The sequence below is a fragment of the Lotus japonicus genome, chromosome 6 (genome assembly GCF_012489685.1).
Source record: "Lotus japonicus ecotype B-129 chromosome 6, LjGifu_v1.2".
Classification (NCBI taxonomy): Eukaryota; Viridiplantae; Streptophyta; class Magnoliopsida; order Fabales; family Fabaceae; genus Lotus; species Lotus japonicus.
The window spans coordinates 2724280-2739093 of NC_080046.1; the positions used below are offsets into that span (position 1 = coordinate 2724280).

Here is a 14814-nt window from a genome sequence, read left to right on the forward strand (position 1 = left end):
TAACCGAGATAAAAACCTTTTTGAAACATAGCTTAATAATAAATAAGTAGTAACTTGAGAAATAGAACAAATAATTCATTTTATTAATAAAAGCTTTGAAAGTGTACCATGATTCTTTCAAATTAAAACATAATGATTAAACTAGTGTTCGGTCGCCCCTGAGCTAACACAACAAGAAAGTCTCTAGGTTAGGTTCGAACCCTATAAACAGACTCGGCTCACCCCCAAGTACAGACTCAATTATCACACTCAATACCCGACTCATAATCCACGTGCCTCCAAGGCCTCCTCCAACGCTCGCATCCTATTGTCTCGTGCCCTCTGCTCTCGCCAAACCTACAGCTGAACCATCAGTCACATGGTCGATGCCCCAAACCATGACGTTGTCCACTTCAAGCAGGTATAGAGCCACATCCCGTCTGATCACACGCATGCTTATCGTCTGGGAGTTAAGCGCCCCAAACAACAAACAAGCAAGGGTCAACTTCTAACACACACATGTCATAAGTAGGGTTTACTATCCTATCAATCACAAGTTCTTCCCTAAGCTAACATTCATAAATAAGGGAACTATATTAAGTTCTAAGTTTCACAAGTGTGAGGAACTAACTTATAGTTCTAAGTTTCACAAATATGGGGAACTAACTCATAGTTCTAAGTTACAGTTAGGAGTTATATCTACCATATCATCTTCAACTTTATACAAAGTCACTTCTATAAATTGCTTACATTGATTCTCATTGTCATCAAGAAATCAAAGAAACATGAGTGCTTATATTATCCTAACATTACAACCAAATCCCGAGTGGTTAAATGAACTAAAAACTTTACTGTTATGAGTTATATCTACCATGGGATACGGTACTATCACCATGATAGTCAATCCTCCAGGAGGAGTCTTTCAAGCCAATGAGGGTAAAGACATGACTGCAATTCTCTGAATATCACCTGTCCTGGAGAATCAGTCATGGCCTCAATGGACCCAATCAAGTATGAACGGTATCTTACAGCTAATCTGATAACACTACTAATCTTCAAAAAGTAGGACACTGAAACACCGCTTATATACATAAATGTGTGCGCGTGCTACATGCGTGCTTCCAACTGAGATAGAAAATGTTTGGAATCATGCTAGGGAAGAGAGGGGAGGGGTGGAATTTTAATACTATTGAATCAAACCAGAAGTGTCTCTATTATGCAATTTTTCTTCTATTCTCTATATTCTCTCTAAGCCCTAGAAGTGTCTCTCAAACCAGAAGTGTGTTCGGTTTCCAATTGATACATTTGGCTTTCCATGACAGTTTTTCCAACTTAGCAAAGATTTGGATTGAGAAAAAACACATTCACATTCTATATAATAGTTAAACAATCAAACAAACACACATTCTAACATTCTATGTAAAATGTATAATTAATTTCCCTAGCTTAATGGTAAGTCATCACGAAGCTTCCCTTGTTCTTAACTAGCTATACCAAAGCTTGTATCTTTTGTATCTCCAAAGAGTAAATAGTATAAAACTAAGCAAAGATTACAACATAAACAAAAATAGAATGGTAGCCTTGTTCTTAATTGGCTAGACCACAAGTATCCTTACATCAATAACCAAGTAGCTTCCTTGTATCTCCAAAGAGCAATTACAACCAAAACTAAGTACAAAGCATTAATCTCTATTAATCTCTTTATCTCTGAGTAAAACAATATTTGAAAGATTAGGATAACAAAAATAGAGTCTTAGTACAAAGACGCGTTAATGTCTATTAAAAGCCATATCATCTTCAACTTTATACAAAGTCACTTCTATAAATTGCTTATATTGATTCTCATTGTCATCAAGAAATTCAAGAAACATGAGTGCTTATATTATCCTAACATTACAACCAAACAGGACCGGTCCAACACTAGATGAGGCCTAAAGCGAATTTTATAGTGATAACTTTTAATCTAATTTTTTTAATTTAACATGTCATACTTACAAAAATATGAGGACTTTTTCTTTTAATTTGAGGCCTTATTTACAAAAATATGAGACCTTTTTTTACTTAGTAAAATTTAGTTTTTATGGGGCCTAAAGCCCTTGCTTGGGTCGCTGGGCCCTTGGGCCGGCCCTGCAACCAAATCCTGAGTGGTTAAAGGAACTAAAAACTTTACTGTTAGGAGTTATATCTACCATGTGATACGGTACTATCACCATGATAGCCAATCCTCCAGGAGGAGTCTTTCAAGTCAATGAGGGTTAAGCTCTTAGTCATTTACATGACTGCAATTCTCTGAATATCACTCATCCTGGAGAATCAGTCATGGCCTCAATGGACCCAATCAAGTATGAATGGTATCTTACAATCTAAAACATATCTAAGGGTCATTGTTACAATCTAAAACCATACCTGGAATGTCCTAGTCCAATCCAAATTGTAAAGAAACACGATGTGGCAAGTACTGTTCTACACACCCCATACCGACCAATTTACACGCCATCAAGCGACGACCAAAAGACTCCAATTCATAATCCAAATTAGGATTATCACATTCCCCGCATTTCCTTTTCATTATAAATCTTTAGAGATGGTGAATCATTGTATGGTCGCCATAAAAATCTGTTACAATATCTAGTTGAAACTAATACAGATTTCAAGTTTTTATCTTTAACCATTTTTACTCCATCCCACTTAGCCCACCTTCGCTGCACTTGTTCTTCAATTGATTGTGGATACTGCTGCAGGGCTGGAAATCTCTCCGGAGCCCATATTTTCACAACTTGAAAAGGAGCCCACATAGTGGTGATTGTACCAATGTTGTTGATGTTGCTATTCAACAAACTCAAGTCCCTATAAATGCTCGCTAAAACCGCAGGTGCAAGAGCTACTCGGGTCCCTTGAGCAAGATGAACCTCAAACGGAAAAACATTCTTCAAAATGGTGGTATCTACCTTTGGAAACACAAATCTCGATAACCAGTAAATCAAAGAAGCCTCATGTTCCACTCCGCTGCATTTGTCATGAAATGCATCACCCATGGCTTATGAGTCACTTTTTGGTTTTCGTGCTATTAAACATTCTTCTGGCCTCAATTGGTTCTGCTTCTATGTCCTTCAGCTCACTCGTCTCGATCGAGATGGCTAGAAACATGAACACCCATAACAGAATAACCCCGCAAACCTTCAAACCTTCCAACGTGATGGTTCCTTCTCCCCAAGGGAAGATAGGTATTAGTCTTGGAACACCATCACGGAGCAAGGGCAAGAATCAACTCATTGTTCCTGTTGAACTCATAAGTAAAAGCTTGGATTGCATGGTTTATGCCAGTTTTTATCCACAAATGTTCATACTTGAGTTGCATCTTTTGGACCCATGTTTTCCATTCCTCTTGTGGTTTCAGCCACCCATTGTATCTTACTTTAGTGATAGCCTTCACATGGTTGAAGGCGGAGGAATGAAGAAAATCATGTGGTGGTGACTCTTAAAATGCATCACCCATGGATTGTGAGTCACTTTTTTGTTTTCGTGCTATTAAACAGTCTTCTTGCCTCAATTAGTTATGCTTCTATCTCCTTCAGCTCACTCGTCTCGAGAGGGCTAGAAACATGAACGACCATAACATAATAACCCCAACAAACCTTCAAATCTTCCAACGTGATGGTTGCTTCTCCCCAAGGGAAGATTAATGTTTTAGTCTTGGAAGACCATCGCTGAGCAAGGGCAAGAATCAACTCATTGTTCCTGTAAAAATCTGTTGTTAAAGACAATTGGATGGAGCTTCTTTACCTCCTTTAACCGCTTAGGAGTTGGTTCTAACAATGTTAGCAATTGTTCATATCTTTGATAAATATGAGCCTCATGTTTCTTGAATTTCTTGATGACAATGAGAATGAATGTGAGCAAATTTATACAAGTTACGAAGTTTAAGATGATATGGCTTGAACACAGATCTATGAAGCACTGACATTGACACGACACTGCGACACGACACTGACACCCTAAGACATCTAATCTTCTACTTCCACAAGGATTTTGGGTCCATACCATTTTCATTGCTCACCAAGCACGAACAATTTTTTGTACCAAAGTTCTCTTGCTATTTTACTTCTTAATGCTGATTTTTAATACCTCAATCACCAATAATTTGTAGGAAAAATAATAAGCAAACGTAGATGAGCATGTGGAAATTCGACTTTAGATGAAAATAATTTTGCAAAACTGAGTTTGAAGCAAAGATTTATAGTTAAACAGAATCAGCATTGTTCTTTCATTTTAAACTTCCAGCGCAAAATCAAGTATATTTCCTTTCAAATGCTGGTTAGTGGTCAAAATTGATTCAGCAAAGTAATCAAACATTAAAATCTGTTACCGATTGAATCATTTCTCATGGAAAAACTACTCAAATTCCTCTGTATTACTTGTTATTAAGCGTACTTGTCAATTCTGCATCAATAGGATTATATAATTTTCTTCCATTTATTTATTTTGCAATGAACCCAGATCAAGTGAAACTTCTGAAATATTGATCCGTCAATGCAGACAACAAACTGAACACCATCTATACACCATACCGAAGATATTCAACTATTAAATGGCTCCTTTACTTTTTCTTGTAACATTCATTAGTACATCGAATGCTAATAATTTTTTTCAAAGATCATAAATGAAACATACATATTCAATCTACAAATCACAACTTGATTTAATGCTATACATGCAAAGACTTTACAACAGGAGATGGAATTTTAATGTCCGTTCCCAACGCAGGAACACTCCTGGATTCTTAACCTAGTGAAGGTATAAAGGAAGTCACCATTTTTGCCCATTTTCATAGAAGAAAAAGTAAATAGAGAATTTAATGGCGAGAGCCGAGAGACTTGGCAATAACATGCAACCATGGCATTCTGCCACTTCCATTAACAATAACATAATTCAAAACAATCACCTGTCTGATGGATCATCATCACAATCTTCAGCATCAGAGTCCTCATCATCATTGTCAATTTCTTTGAAATAATATACATCATCATCATCATCTATTTCAGGATCAGCAATTTCTGTTTCACAATTGACATCAAGAACATTATGTGAGGTCCAATCCGGAGGGAAGGTCTTTTGTAGGGCTTCTGTTAGTTCTCCTCCTGTCCTCTCAATCTTGCGTAAACATCTTGACCAGTGGACCACAGTTCCCATATCAACAGTCATTTCAGATTCTATCATCTCTCTACACACAGACAAGAGGCCATTATAAACGTACGATTGAGCAAAAGTGGCTCTTGATAGCAAAGATGTCAGGAGACAATGGTAAACTGCTTTGTCTGGTTTCAATCCAGCCGCTTTCATCTCTTCAAAACACCTCAAAGCCTTCTCGGGAAAAGAAGCACGAGCCCAACCATGTATTAGAGTGGTGTAGGTTTTGAGGTTTGGTTTTATACCAGCTGTTTCCATTTCTTGGATAATCTGTGTTGCATTCTAGCAGAGGGGGGAAAAAGATTAACTACTGATATAAATAAATTATAGTAATTTTCAAAATCAAGCTTTGAGGAATACACCAGCAGAAGAATGAGTAACTCAAAAGACACTTCGTGAGAGTGTGCAGAAGGAATTGACACGAGGTGCATAACGAGCCACGTTTTCCATCACAGTTCACTCTCATGGTAAATGATGATGCAGATGCATTAGAAATGACACTTACCCTCTTAGTTTTAGAGGTCATGATTTAGGGTTTAGTCACCAATAAGTAATCACAATCTTTAACAATAAATTATATTTCTCAACAAACATTATACCTGCATATCCCCAGCCTTGCAACAAGCATTTATAAAAGAAGTGTAGGTGTGGATATCAGGTTGAACTTTTTCCTTCCTCATCTGTTGCATCAGATCCGCAGCTTCCCAAACATCACCTCTCCGAGCCCAACTAAGAAATTAAATTAGGTTAGTAAAATATTAAGTCCTAGTGAAGGCTGTAAAGGGCAGAAATATTAAAATATACAAGTGTATACACATGGGAAAAAAGTAATTGAGAAAAAACACAAATTGCCCTCTTGAAATTGGAATGTGTTCTGAATAATCGATTTACATTAACACGATTCAGATGTACAATATTCAAATACTAAGCTTCCTCAAACTAAATAGGGAGACAAGCTAACAAGCTATGACAATAAGATAACCAGAAATCATAACAGAATAAAATCTAATCATGACAAACCATACCCTAGCAGAGTTATAACAACAAATTACATATAACAGATAGCTCAACATGCCCATCATTCAAGAATATATAAGATTAAATGTTAGATAAAACTGAAAACTTCCAGTACAGCCAAATGTAAATTATTCATACCCATCAATTAGTATGTTGTAAACAAAAGTGTTTCTTGGGATCTTTCTTGCACTCATTTCCTTTGTGACAGCTAGGGCACTCTGCATTCTGCCTGCCTTGCAACATGCCTTCAACAATGCCTCATAAGTATATACATCAACCTCCAGGCCCTCATTTTTCAATATCGTAAAGTACTGAAATGCCTTTTCAGTATCACCCAGTGAAGCATAACCTTGCATGAGAGTTGTATATGTATGTTCATTTGGCCCAACACCGGCCAGATTCATTTCATCCAATATTCCTACTGCCTTTTCCATCTACACAAAAAATACAAAAAGAACCATAATTTAGAGAAAGTAGTAAATAATGAGCGAGGAGAACAACAAGGAATTTTAAATTATAAAAAGACATTTTTTTTCATGATATAAACAGAGTAACAAGGGAGTATGTACTCAAACAAAGCAGTTAATTAAAGAGAAACTGTCCTCCTGGTAGAAAGACTACTCACTCTAACTTGTTTAGCATTAAGACTCGGAACTACTACTAATGCATACTGAACAAACAAGGATTGGTTATCTATATGTTCTCAGGTTCTCCAATCAATAGTTAGGTGTTTTGCTATGAAAATATCTAACCTCATAAATCACTGTTATATCGTTTAGAATTTGTCATGATTACAGGTTAGCCTTTATTTTAATGTTTCTGCAATTCTTTCCGAACACAGCAATGCTGATACCTTACAACAATAAGAAGCAATGGAAGCTATAGTGGTGCATACTATAGTTGTGCCATTTTCAACTTATAATTTCAAAATTTGCAGAAATGATTTTTAAAGGAAAAACACAAACTCAATTTATGTTTTCTTCAATAAAGCGATTGCAATATAACTATTATATGTTAATTAATTTACTTCACTTACCTCTTTAGCTATTTATTTTTCCTTTTTCAAATCCACATAAATTAACACAAAGTAGACAAGGAGAAGTAGTAAAAACCAAGTCATGTCAATCGCATATCTAAATTAATAATTTCAATCACAGGTTACCTGACGCTTCTCAACTAGGCCAAGAACAAGAGCATTATATGTGTGCACAGTAGGAATGCAGCCAGTCCTTCTCATCATATCAAAAATCTCCAAGGATCTCCTCATCTCTCCAGCTCTTGCAAAACCATGTATAATGGGTAAAAATGTGCGTGTTGTAGGTCTATGCCTCTCCTTCTGCATCTGCTTCACAATACAAATGGCACGATCCATATTACCCATCCCACAAAAAGCTTGTACCATGTTATTGTAGAGTACTACATCAGGTTTCAAACCATCTTTAGTGATGTCTTCAAAAATAGAGAATGCATTGGCCCAATCTTTCAACCTCAAGAATCCATTGATCAGCATAGAGTAGGTCTTCATGTTATGTTTAATGCCAGCCATTTTCATTATTCTGCTAATCTCCAATGCTTTAGAAATTTTTCCTAACTGAAAAGAAGATACAACAGATGAAGTTAATCAAATTATTCAAAATTCAACCTCATCAAGATGGAACATATAAATCACAAGTACCAAGGTCATATTTTCTGATGGAATGATAGGTAACAAGCTCTCTACAATTAGGTAGCAAACTAGAGGACCTCTAAGAAACATGGTGAACATATGTGCTACATTGTATATTGAGTAGATGTATGGCAATAAATCCTAAAAAGTGCTCAATCAAATAACTGCTGAAAGAGATAGATGAACTAGATAACATAAATAGGCCAATTAATGTAAAACATGAAATATGTCTCACCTTGGTGTAAAGGTTAATAAGACACCCATAGGTGACAACTGAGGGAGAGAAACCACATTCCTTCATCAGAACAAAGAGATGTTACTGTGTCATTCAATGTCAAGTCAAGCGCAATAGTGCACAATTTTTTTATATATGACGTCGAAATATATCAGGGTGACTATTCAGCAACGTATTAAATGCCAAATTAGGGGGAAAAAAGTACAAATTTCAAACATAAACAAAGACTACTGTCCTAAGAATCAAGAAGTATACAAAGATGTTATACACTTGAAGCATGTAATAATTAAATGGATATTGTTTATTATTTTCTCAAAAAAAAAATCACAAATATAACACCAAACCCTAGGGAGGCCTATTAGAATAGGGAGTAAATATGTTTGGTACATTTTATCTTTATTACTTTAATTAGAATAGGATTATTTTATCTTTTCCTATTTTAGGTGATTGCCATTTTAGGATAAATAGGGATGCATACAATTAATCAGAATATTTCATTCAAGTTGGTATCAGAGTCTATCCTAGATCCATTAAGAGGAGCCCACATGTATATGGGCTACTCGTAGATGTTCATTCCTGCATATCCCAAGCTCCAGATGTCTAGCCCTACGCATGAGGGGGTGTGTTGAGTTGTCCCACATTGACTAGAGATATGGCCCAGATAGCCCTCATATATGAGAAGGTAATCCTCAACTCCGGAGCTAGCTTTTGGGTTGAGTTAGGCCTCCCAAATTCTAATAGGAATAAAAAGTGAACGAAATGAAGTCTTAACAATTGGATTTGGATACTGCAGAGGCTGAAAGATGGAGATGATAGCTGCAGAGTGAGGGAATCATGGTGAGGATGTGAATACAACCACAAATGTTAGTTTTAAGGGTCTACAACGCCATGGGTAGGAGAAAAATATTCCAGTTACCAAAGTCAAAATACAAAGAGGGAGAGTCACAGGACAAAGATGCCATGGGAGGGGAAGGTTAGACAAAATGAGTTCTAGATATTTGGGAACTCATCAGAGGTCAAGAAATGAAGAATGGTGCCACTAGGATAACACGTTGAAGGTATAGGTAAAAGATAGAAGAGACAGAGACAAAATAGTATTCATGTGATGATACGAACTTTTAAAAAATATATCTTATATAAAACAGCAAACTAACACATCGTTTCTTACTAATATTCTAGGTTGATTACTAATGTTATATAACAGGTACATGCCTTAGCTAAACCAGAACATTCTAACAAAAGGGCAAGAACTTAGTAAAAGTAAGCTTCTGCAAAATTGGAACAGTTTCGGACTAGAGTAGGAACATGGAACAATTTGCTCAAGTTCTATTGAATTTTTTATGAGTAAAAAAATCGCTTAAAAGGGAAGAAATCTGATAACTAGAGAAGGGAATTTTTCATAAGATTGTAAATGTTTAGAAGAATTTACAGAAAGAAATATTCTATTATACGTATGACATGAAAAGTTGCAAGAAAGTTCAATGATGATACAATGATCAAAAGGAAACCTAGAGTACCAGCAAAAAGCTTTGCTCTTCCAAAGAGAATCTTACATACGAAAGGAATTTTTATTTAGAAATTATGCTAAAGTCCTCATTGTTATATGATTTTCTTATGGACTGAGACATTTTCTATTAAGATATATAATTGATGAAAGCACATAGCATATCAAAATTACAAAGCCAATCGTCGCACCCAAAAAAAGAAATATGAACAAGCCATACCTTAAGTCTTTCAAACACGATTAAGCATTTATTTTCATTGCCAATCATTGTATAACCATCCATCATGGTATGATATATGTCAATGGGAGCATCTATCCCTTGTTCTTCCATCTCCCTCACCAAGGCTTCTGCTCGCTTCATATTGCAAGTTTGACTATAAAATACATCAGGATATCAAAAACTATACATGAAAAGGGTGTGCGTGGGGGGGGGGGGGATTGAATAGAAATGATAATCATTTGACAATAAAGAAAAACTGGGATACTTTCAGAAACAGAAGCCTGAGTAACAATAACTATAAGATACATACATGAACCACACTAGCGAATAGATAACCAAATACTGATATAATTAACAACTTGAATAGTATATGTTTCTTCTTGGTAAACATTGCTATGTAGATTAGTTTATTTTAACTTCCCTGCCTATCAAAGATTTTGTATCATACGTATAAAACTGATGCCATGAAATAAGTCTGAATGCTCACCAGTGTGCATAAATTATGCTCCCATAAATGACTGCATTTAAAGATGGAAGCTTCTCTTTGGCCTCCTTAAACCAGTGATCTGCACCACTTCCAAAACAACATCAAATAAATGTTATCTCCAGGATACAAAACTGATGCTTCAATCTTCACTCGTTTATGAACAAGGCCTCAAAATTATATTCTTATATCAAACTGGACCAAATGTTTTACACCAGCACTAGAAAAAAAGACAGAATACATGAAAGTGGGGTTATTTATAAACGAAATACAAGAACAAATGAGAAAGTTCGAAGTTAATCCAATCCCTTAATAAGAGAAAGGCACCAAAACCAATCATTGCAGTACACTTCACATTTTGGGAGTTAGGACTTGGGAGTGAGAAGACCAAGTGAGATCCGTAGTGATGCAACTACATAGTTTACCATGTTCTTGTGAAAAAAGAGAATGAGACAAATGCAAATAAGGGATGTAGTTATCAATGGCAGATATACTCTCATTCTATATAGTTGGAAGGGATGTAGTTTATCTGTATCAATTGCAGTACACCACAACTTAAGTTTTTCAGATAGTAGGTTCATGACATGACATTAGTCTATCAGATAGTAAGTTTTTCAAATATAATATAAAACTATTTATGTTATTTACACCACAACTTAATTGTGATTTCAAGGTTATTTTTCTTATGTTATCTAGCTTTTCAAGGTCATTTCTGTGTTGTTTTAAACATAATTTTGTGTCTTAGATAGGATCCTACAATCTGTGTTACAATTATGCGTTGACAACCTTGGTGACATCAAACATATCATTCACATCAATATCACTATTTTTATTTTATTTTTAAGAGCATGGTTTTAACCTCCATACCTAAAACACTACGGTCTATAACTTTGAACACATAAACCGAACAGCTAATGCAATTAAAAGTGAAATCTTTGACAAACAAAAAAATAAACTAATAACCAGAACCAATGTTCTTTATAAAAGATATAGCCATGGTGGAAATTTGTCAGTTTACTTACTCAGCATTGGCCACTTTAGCAAATCCCCCGACAACAATACTGTATGTCACTATACTCATTTCAATGCCCTCTTCCTTCATCTTTTTAACACAATGTAAAGCTTCTTCCATATCTCTACCAACTGCATAAGCATGAATAAGACTGCAAACATTTAACATGTATTAATTATCAAAGTTAGTAGAAAGTATAACCATAGTGCTTTTTATAGTATTAAGAAGAAATCAATGAGTAAAAGAAAGACTGCAAATAGAAGGGGATACGCTATTTTCCTTAAATATTTACCAAATGACTTGTCCAGAAACTGTAATGGAATTTTAAGAAATCTCGTATTATGAAGGTGCATGTTTTTTTTTTTTTTTGATAGGCAATATATGAAGGTGCATGTGAGGAATTGTTGTTAGAGATCAGAGCCCAAGGTGAGCAAGAGATTTAGAATCACTGGGGACAACTAATGGCCAGTGTGGCCATAGGGTCAATTAGAGTGAAAATTTGTTTGAAGCGGTAGATAAATATAGAAAGAGAGAACAGAATAGAAATAAGGTAAGGATGAACAAACTAAGGAGTGGATAGGAGAGATTAGGGCTTCTCAAATGTGTGTTAGTGTATCTTTTTCATTTGGTTCTCGTAAATCTCTATTACATTGCTGATATCAGTAGTTAGAGTAAAATATTACATTAAATACACATTTTCTGCGCCATCTGATCCAAACATTAAAACATAACCATCACATATTACATCAACATAAGTTCAAAAGCATAGAGGAAAAAAATGAAGTGGAGCTATTTTTCAAACTCAATAGAGAACTTAATTTGAAGAGTAAAAACTTAAAAGTAACAGAAAGTCAGAAACCTAAAAAAAATTAATTGGAACCAATTGTAAAACTAACTTAATAGAGAATTCCATTAGTCAGTTGAGTCGGTTAGGGGGTTAGTTCCTTGTGGCTATATAAGTAAGAGTCAGTCCCTGTAATTGTAATGTAGAATGATATTGAAGATATTGAGTTCTCACTTCCCCTGTTTCCCTCTTCTCTCCCTGTTTCTCCTTTCTCTTTCCCTTTATGTATTTCTGGTTCTAACATAAAACAATTTGAATAACAGAAACTAAACTAAACAGTCAAATAAAAAATATACTTTCTTTCTCAATCAATAATTTGGAAAGACAAATCACTTGACTCACATGTACATCTCTGACAGGTTAACACATGCCTGTCAAAATGTGGCATCTGCTGAAAAGCAGAAGTACATATTAAAATTAAACCAAAGCTCAAAGCAGTATCTCGTTTAATGATTTTACCTACTGTACACATGTGAAGATGGCTCTATTCCTCTCGCTCGCATGCTCTCAAATGTTTGACGTGCATGATGCATGTCCCCTCGTCGTGCATAATATTTTATCATCAGCCCATATTCTTTTCTGGCAGGCTGAAAAAATTAAGGACAAAAGGTGAAACCAACTCACGAGTGCACATTAAAACTTTTCATGCAACCATCTTTATGTATGCAGAAATAACATACATACCACCATTTTCATATTACCGGATAGAATTAAACAAAACAGAGAAAGCAAACATCCAGGATAAGGATAAGAAATTCTCCTAAAAACATAATTGATGTCAATAATCATCAGCGAATGCAGAGAAAAAATCAGGCATGGGTAATATAACATAGATACTAGCCTTAACTCATAAAAAGCCCCAAAACCCATGCTAGATCAACAAACTGGCCAAAAGATGACAACAATCATCACTAAATACTGAGAAAAACTTCAAGCCAACATCATTAAACATGTTTAAAGAAGAATAAACAGCATACATTACTAATTAATGACATTTTAACCTGATGACACTGAGTACGCCACATCCACATGTTATTAAAGAACAATTTAACTTTTTATACCTTCCAATTCAAATTGAAGATGAAACCCGTCTCATCACAGGCGCAAATTTCATTGTCGAATTCTTCAATTCTCAAATAAACTTATCCATGTATTTTTCATAACCCCAACCCAATCCCTCAAAATTAAGCCATACAATTGTTAGAAACACAGCATTATAATCATATATACACACTACAAGTAAAAAGTTAAGAAGATCAACCTTCTTAACTCTCTCGAAAGCGCGAACAACGGCCTGCCAATTCTCCGGTTCAGTCTCCAGAACCTTCTGGAACTCCTTCCTGGAACCATCCCTCTCCTCATGCCACGTGGACCTGTACTCCTCCTTATCATCATTCCCCTCCAACCACCTTTCCCTCTCCCGCGACTTCTCCCTCAACCTCTTCCCATCGTCCAGCTTCACCGTCAACACTCTCCCGTGGAACTCAATGCCGTCGAACTCCACCGCCTTCATGGCCGAATTCTCCGCCGTCTCCCCGTCGTAGATGACAAACCCGAACCCCGCGCTCCTCTCCGTCTCGTGGTGACCTTTGATCAAAATCACGCTGCGTATCGGGCCAAACTGGCGAAAGAACTCGGAGACCTCGGGTTTCTTCACCCACACTGGCAAGTTCCCGACGAAGATTTTCCCCGGTTGCCGGAACCGGTTTACGTCATCAGCGCCCTTGTCTTCGGCGATTTCAGTTTCTCGTTCCGGTGGTGGTAACGGTGGTGGTGGCGGTGGTGGTGGTGGAGGAGGAGGAGGAGAGAGTTTACTAGTGAGCCAGAGCTTGTTGGTGAGGGCATGAGAGGATTTGAAGGGATTTTTGAGAGGGTTTGAAGTTGGGGCGGGTTTGGGTTTAGGTTTTGGTGTGGGTTTAGGATTGGAGGGAGGAGTGGTGGTGGTTTTGAGGGGGCGGCGGAAGGGAGCGGCGGAGTTGTTGGAGTCCGGCGGCGGTTTGAGGGAGGAGGAAACGGTGGTGGTGGTGGCGGAGGAAGAGTGGTGTTTGGGGGGAATGGATAAGTGTGAGGTGGGGAATGAGAAACAGAAAGCTTCCATTATTCACAACCTCTCCTCGCTACTCTCCACTCTCCAGTCAAGTGTAGTTTGACATAACCGAAATAACAATCCGGATATTTGTTGCAACCCAATCCTCTCCCGCCACCAGTCGGCTAGAGAACGGGTCCCTTCTTCTTCCGGGGAGGCAAAGTCGTCCCCTCTACTGATCGAACCCTCAGTTCGGGACCGCATCAAAAAAAAAATTGTTCGCCGTTTGACCTAGATTCTACGTCGGAAAAATTGTTGAAAAAACTCATTTTCTTTGTAAATCGTTTGGAGTAGATCCTTGTCGGAGCCCGGTGAGTGATGATTTGGAATGCTGATTGATTGGGGCAAATCCTTTCATTTTCTCTTCTCCATCATCTTTACTTTCCATTCATTTTCTTTCCTCTCATTTTCATTTCACATCCAAACAGAGAGTAAGTGTGTGTTTGGTTGCGGATCCAAAACGTGGATCTGAGTCCCAAAATTGGATCAAAGTCTTAAACGTGGATCTCCATGTCTCAAAACATGTTTGGGAAGGCTCAATTAGATCCACGTTTTGAGAGTAAAATCGGATCCTGGTGAA

At 36.7% G+C, this 14814-nt stretch overlaps 1 protein-coding gene and 1 pseudogene across 1 annotated transcript; both read right to left on the minus strand.

The window, feature by feature from the left end:
• Positions 1-1591: 1591 nt before the first annotated feature.
• Positions 1592-3593, minus strand: LOC130722927 (uncharacterized; annotated as a pseudogene).
• A 944-nt stretch (positions 3594-4537) lies between these two features.
• Positions 4538-14407, minus strand: LOC130722566 (pentatricopeptide repeat-containing protein At5g04810, chloroplastic). The gene is made up of 10 exons (XM_057573326.1): positions 13410-14407; positions 12608-12735; positions 11315-11455; positions 10296-10382; positions 9809-9962; positions 8085-8144; positions 7346-7774; positions 6322-6617; positions 5766-5895; positions 4538-5448 (listed from the first exon to the last, which is right to left on the minus strand). Exons 1-10 carry the CDS (start codon positions 14244-14246, stop codon positions 4918-4920), a joined length of 2793 nt encoding a protein of 930 aa, XP_057429309.1. The 5' UTR covers positions 14247-14407; the 3' UTR covers positions 4538-4917.
• Between the last annotated feature and the right edge of the window lie 407 nt (positions 14408-14814).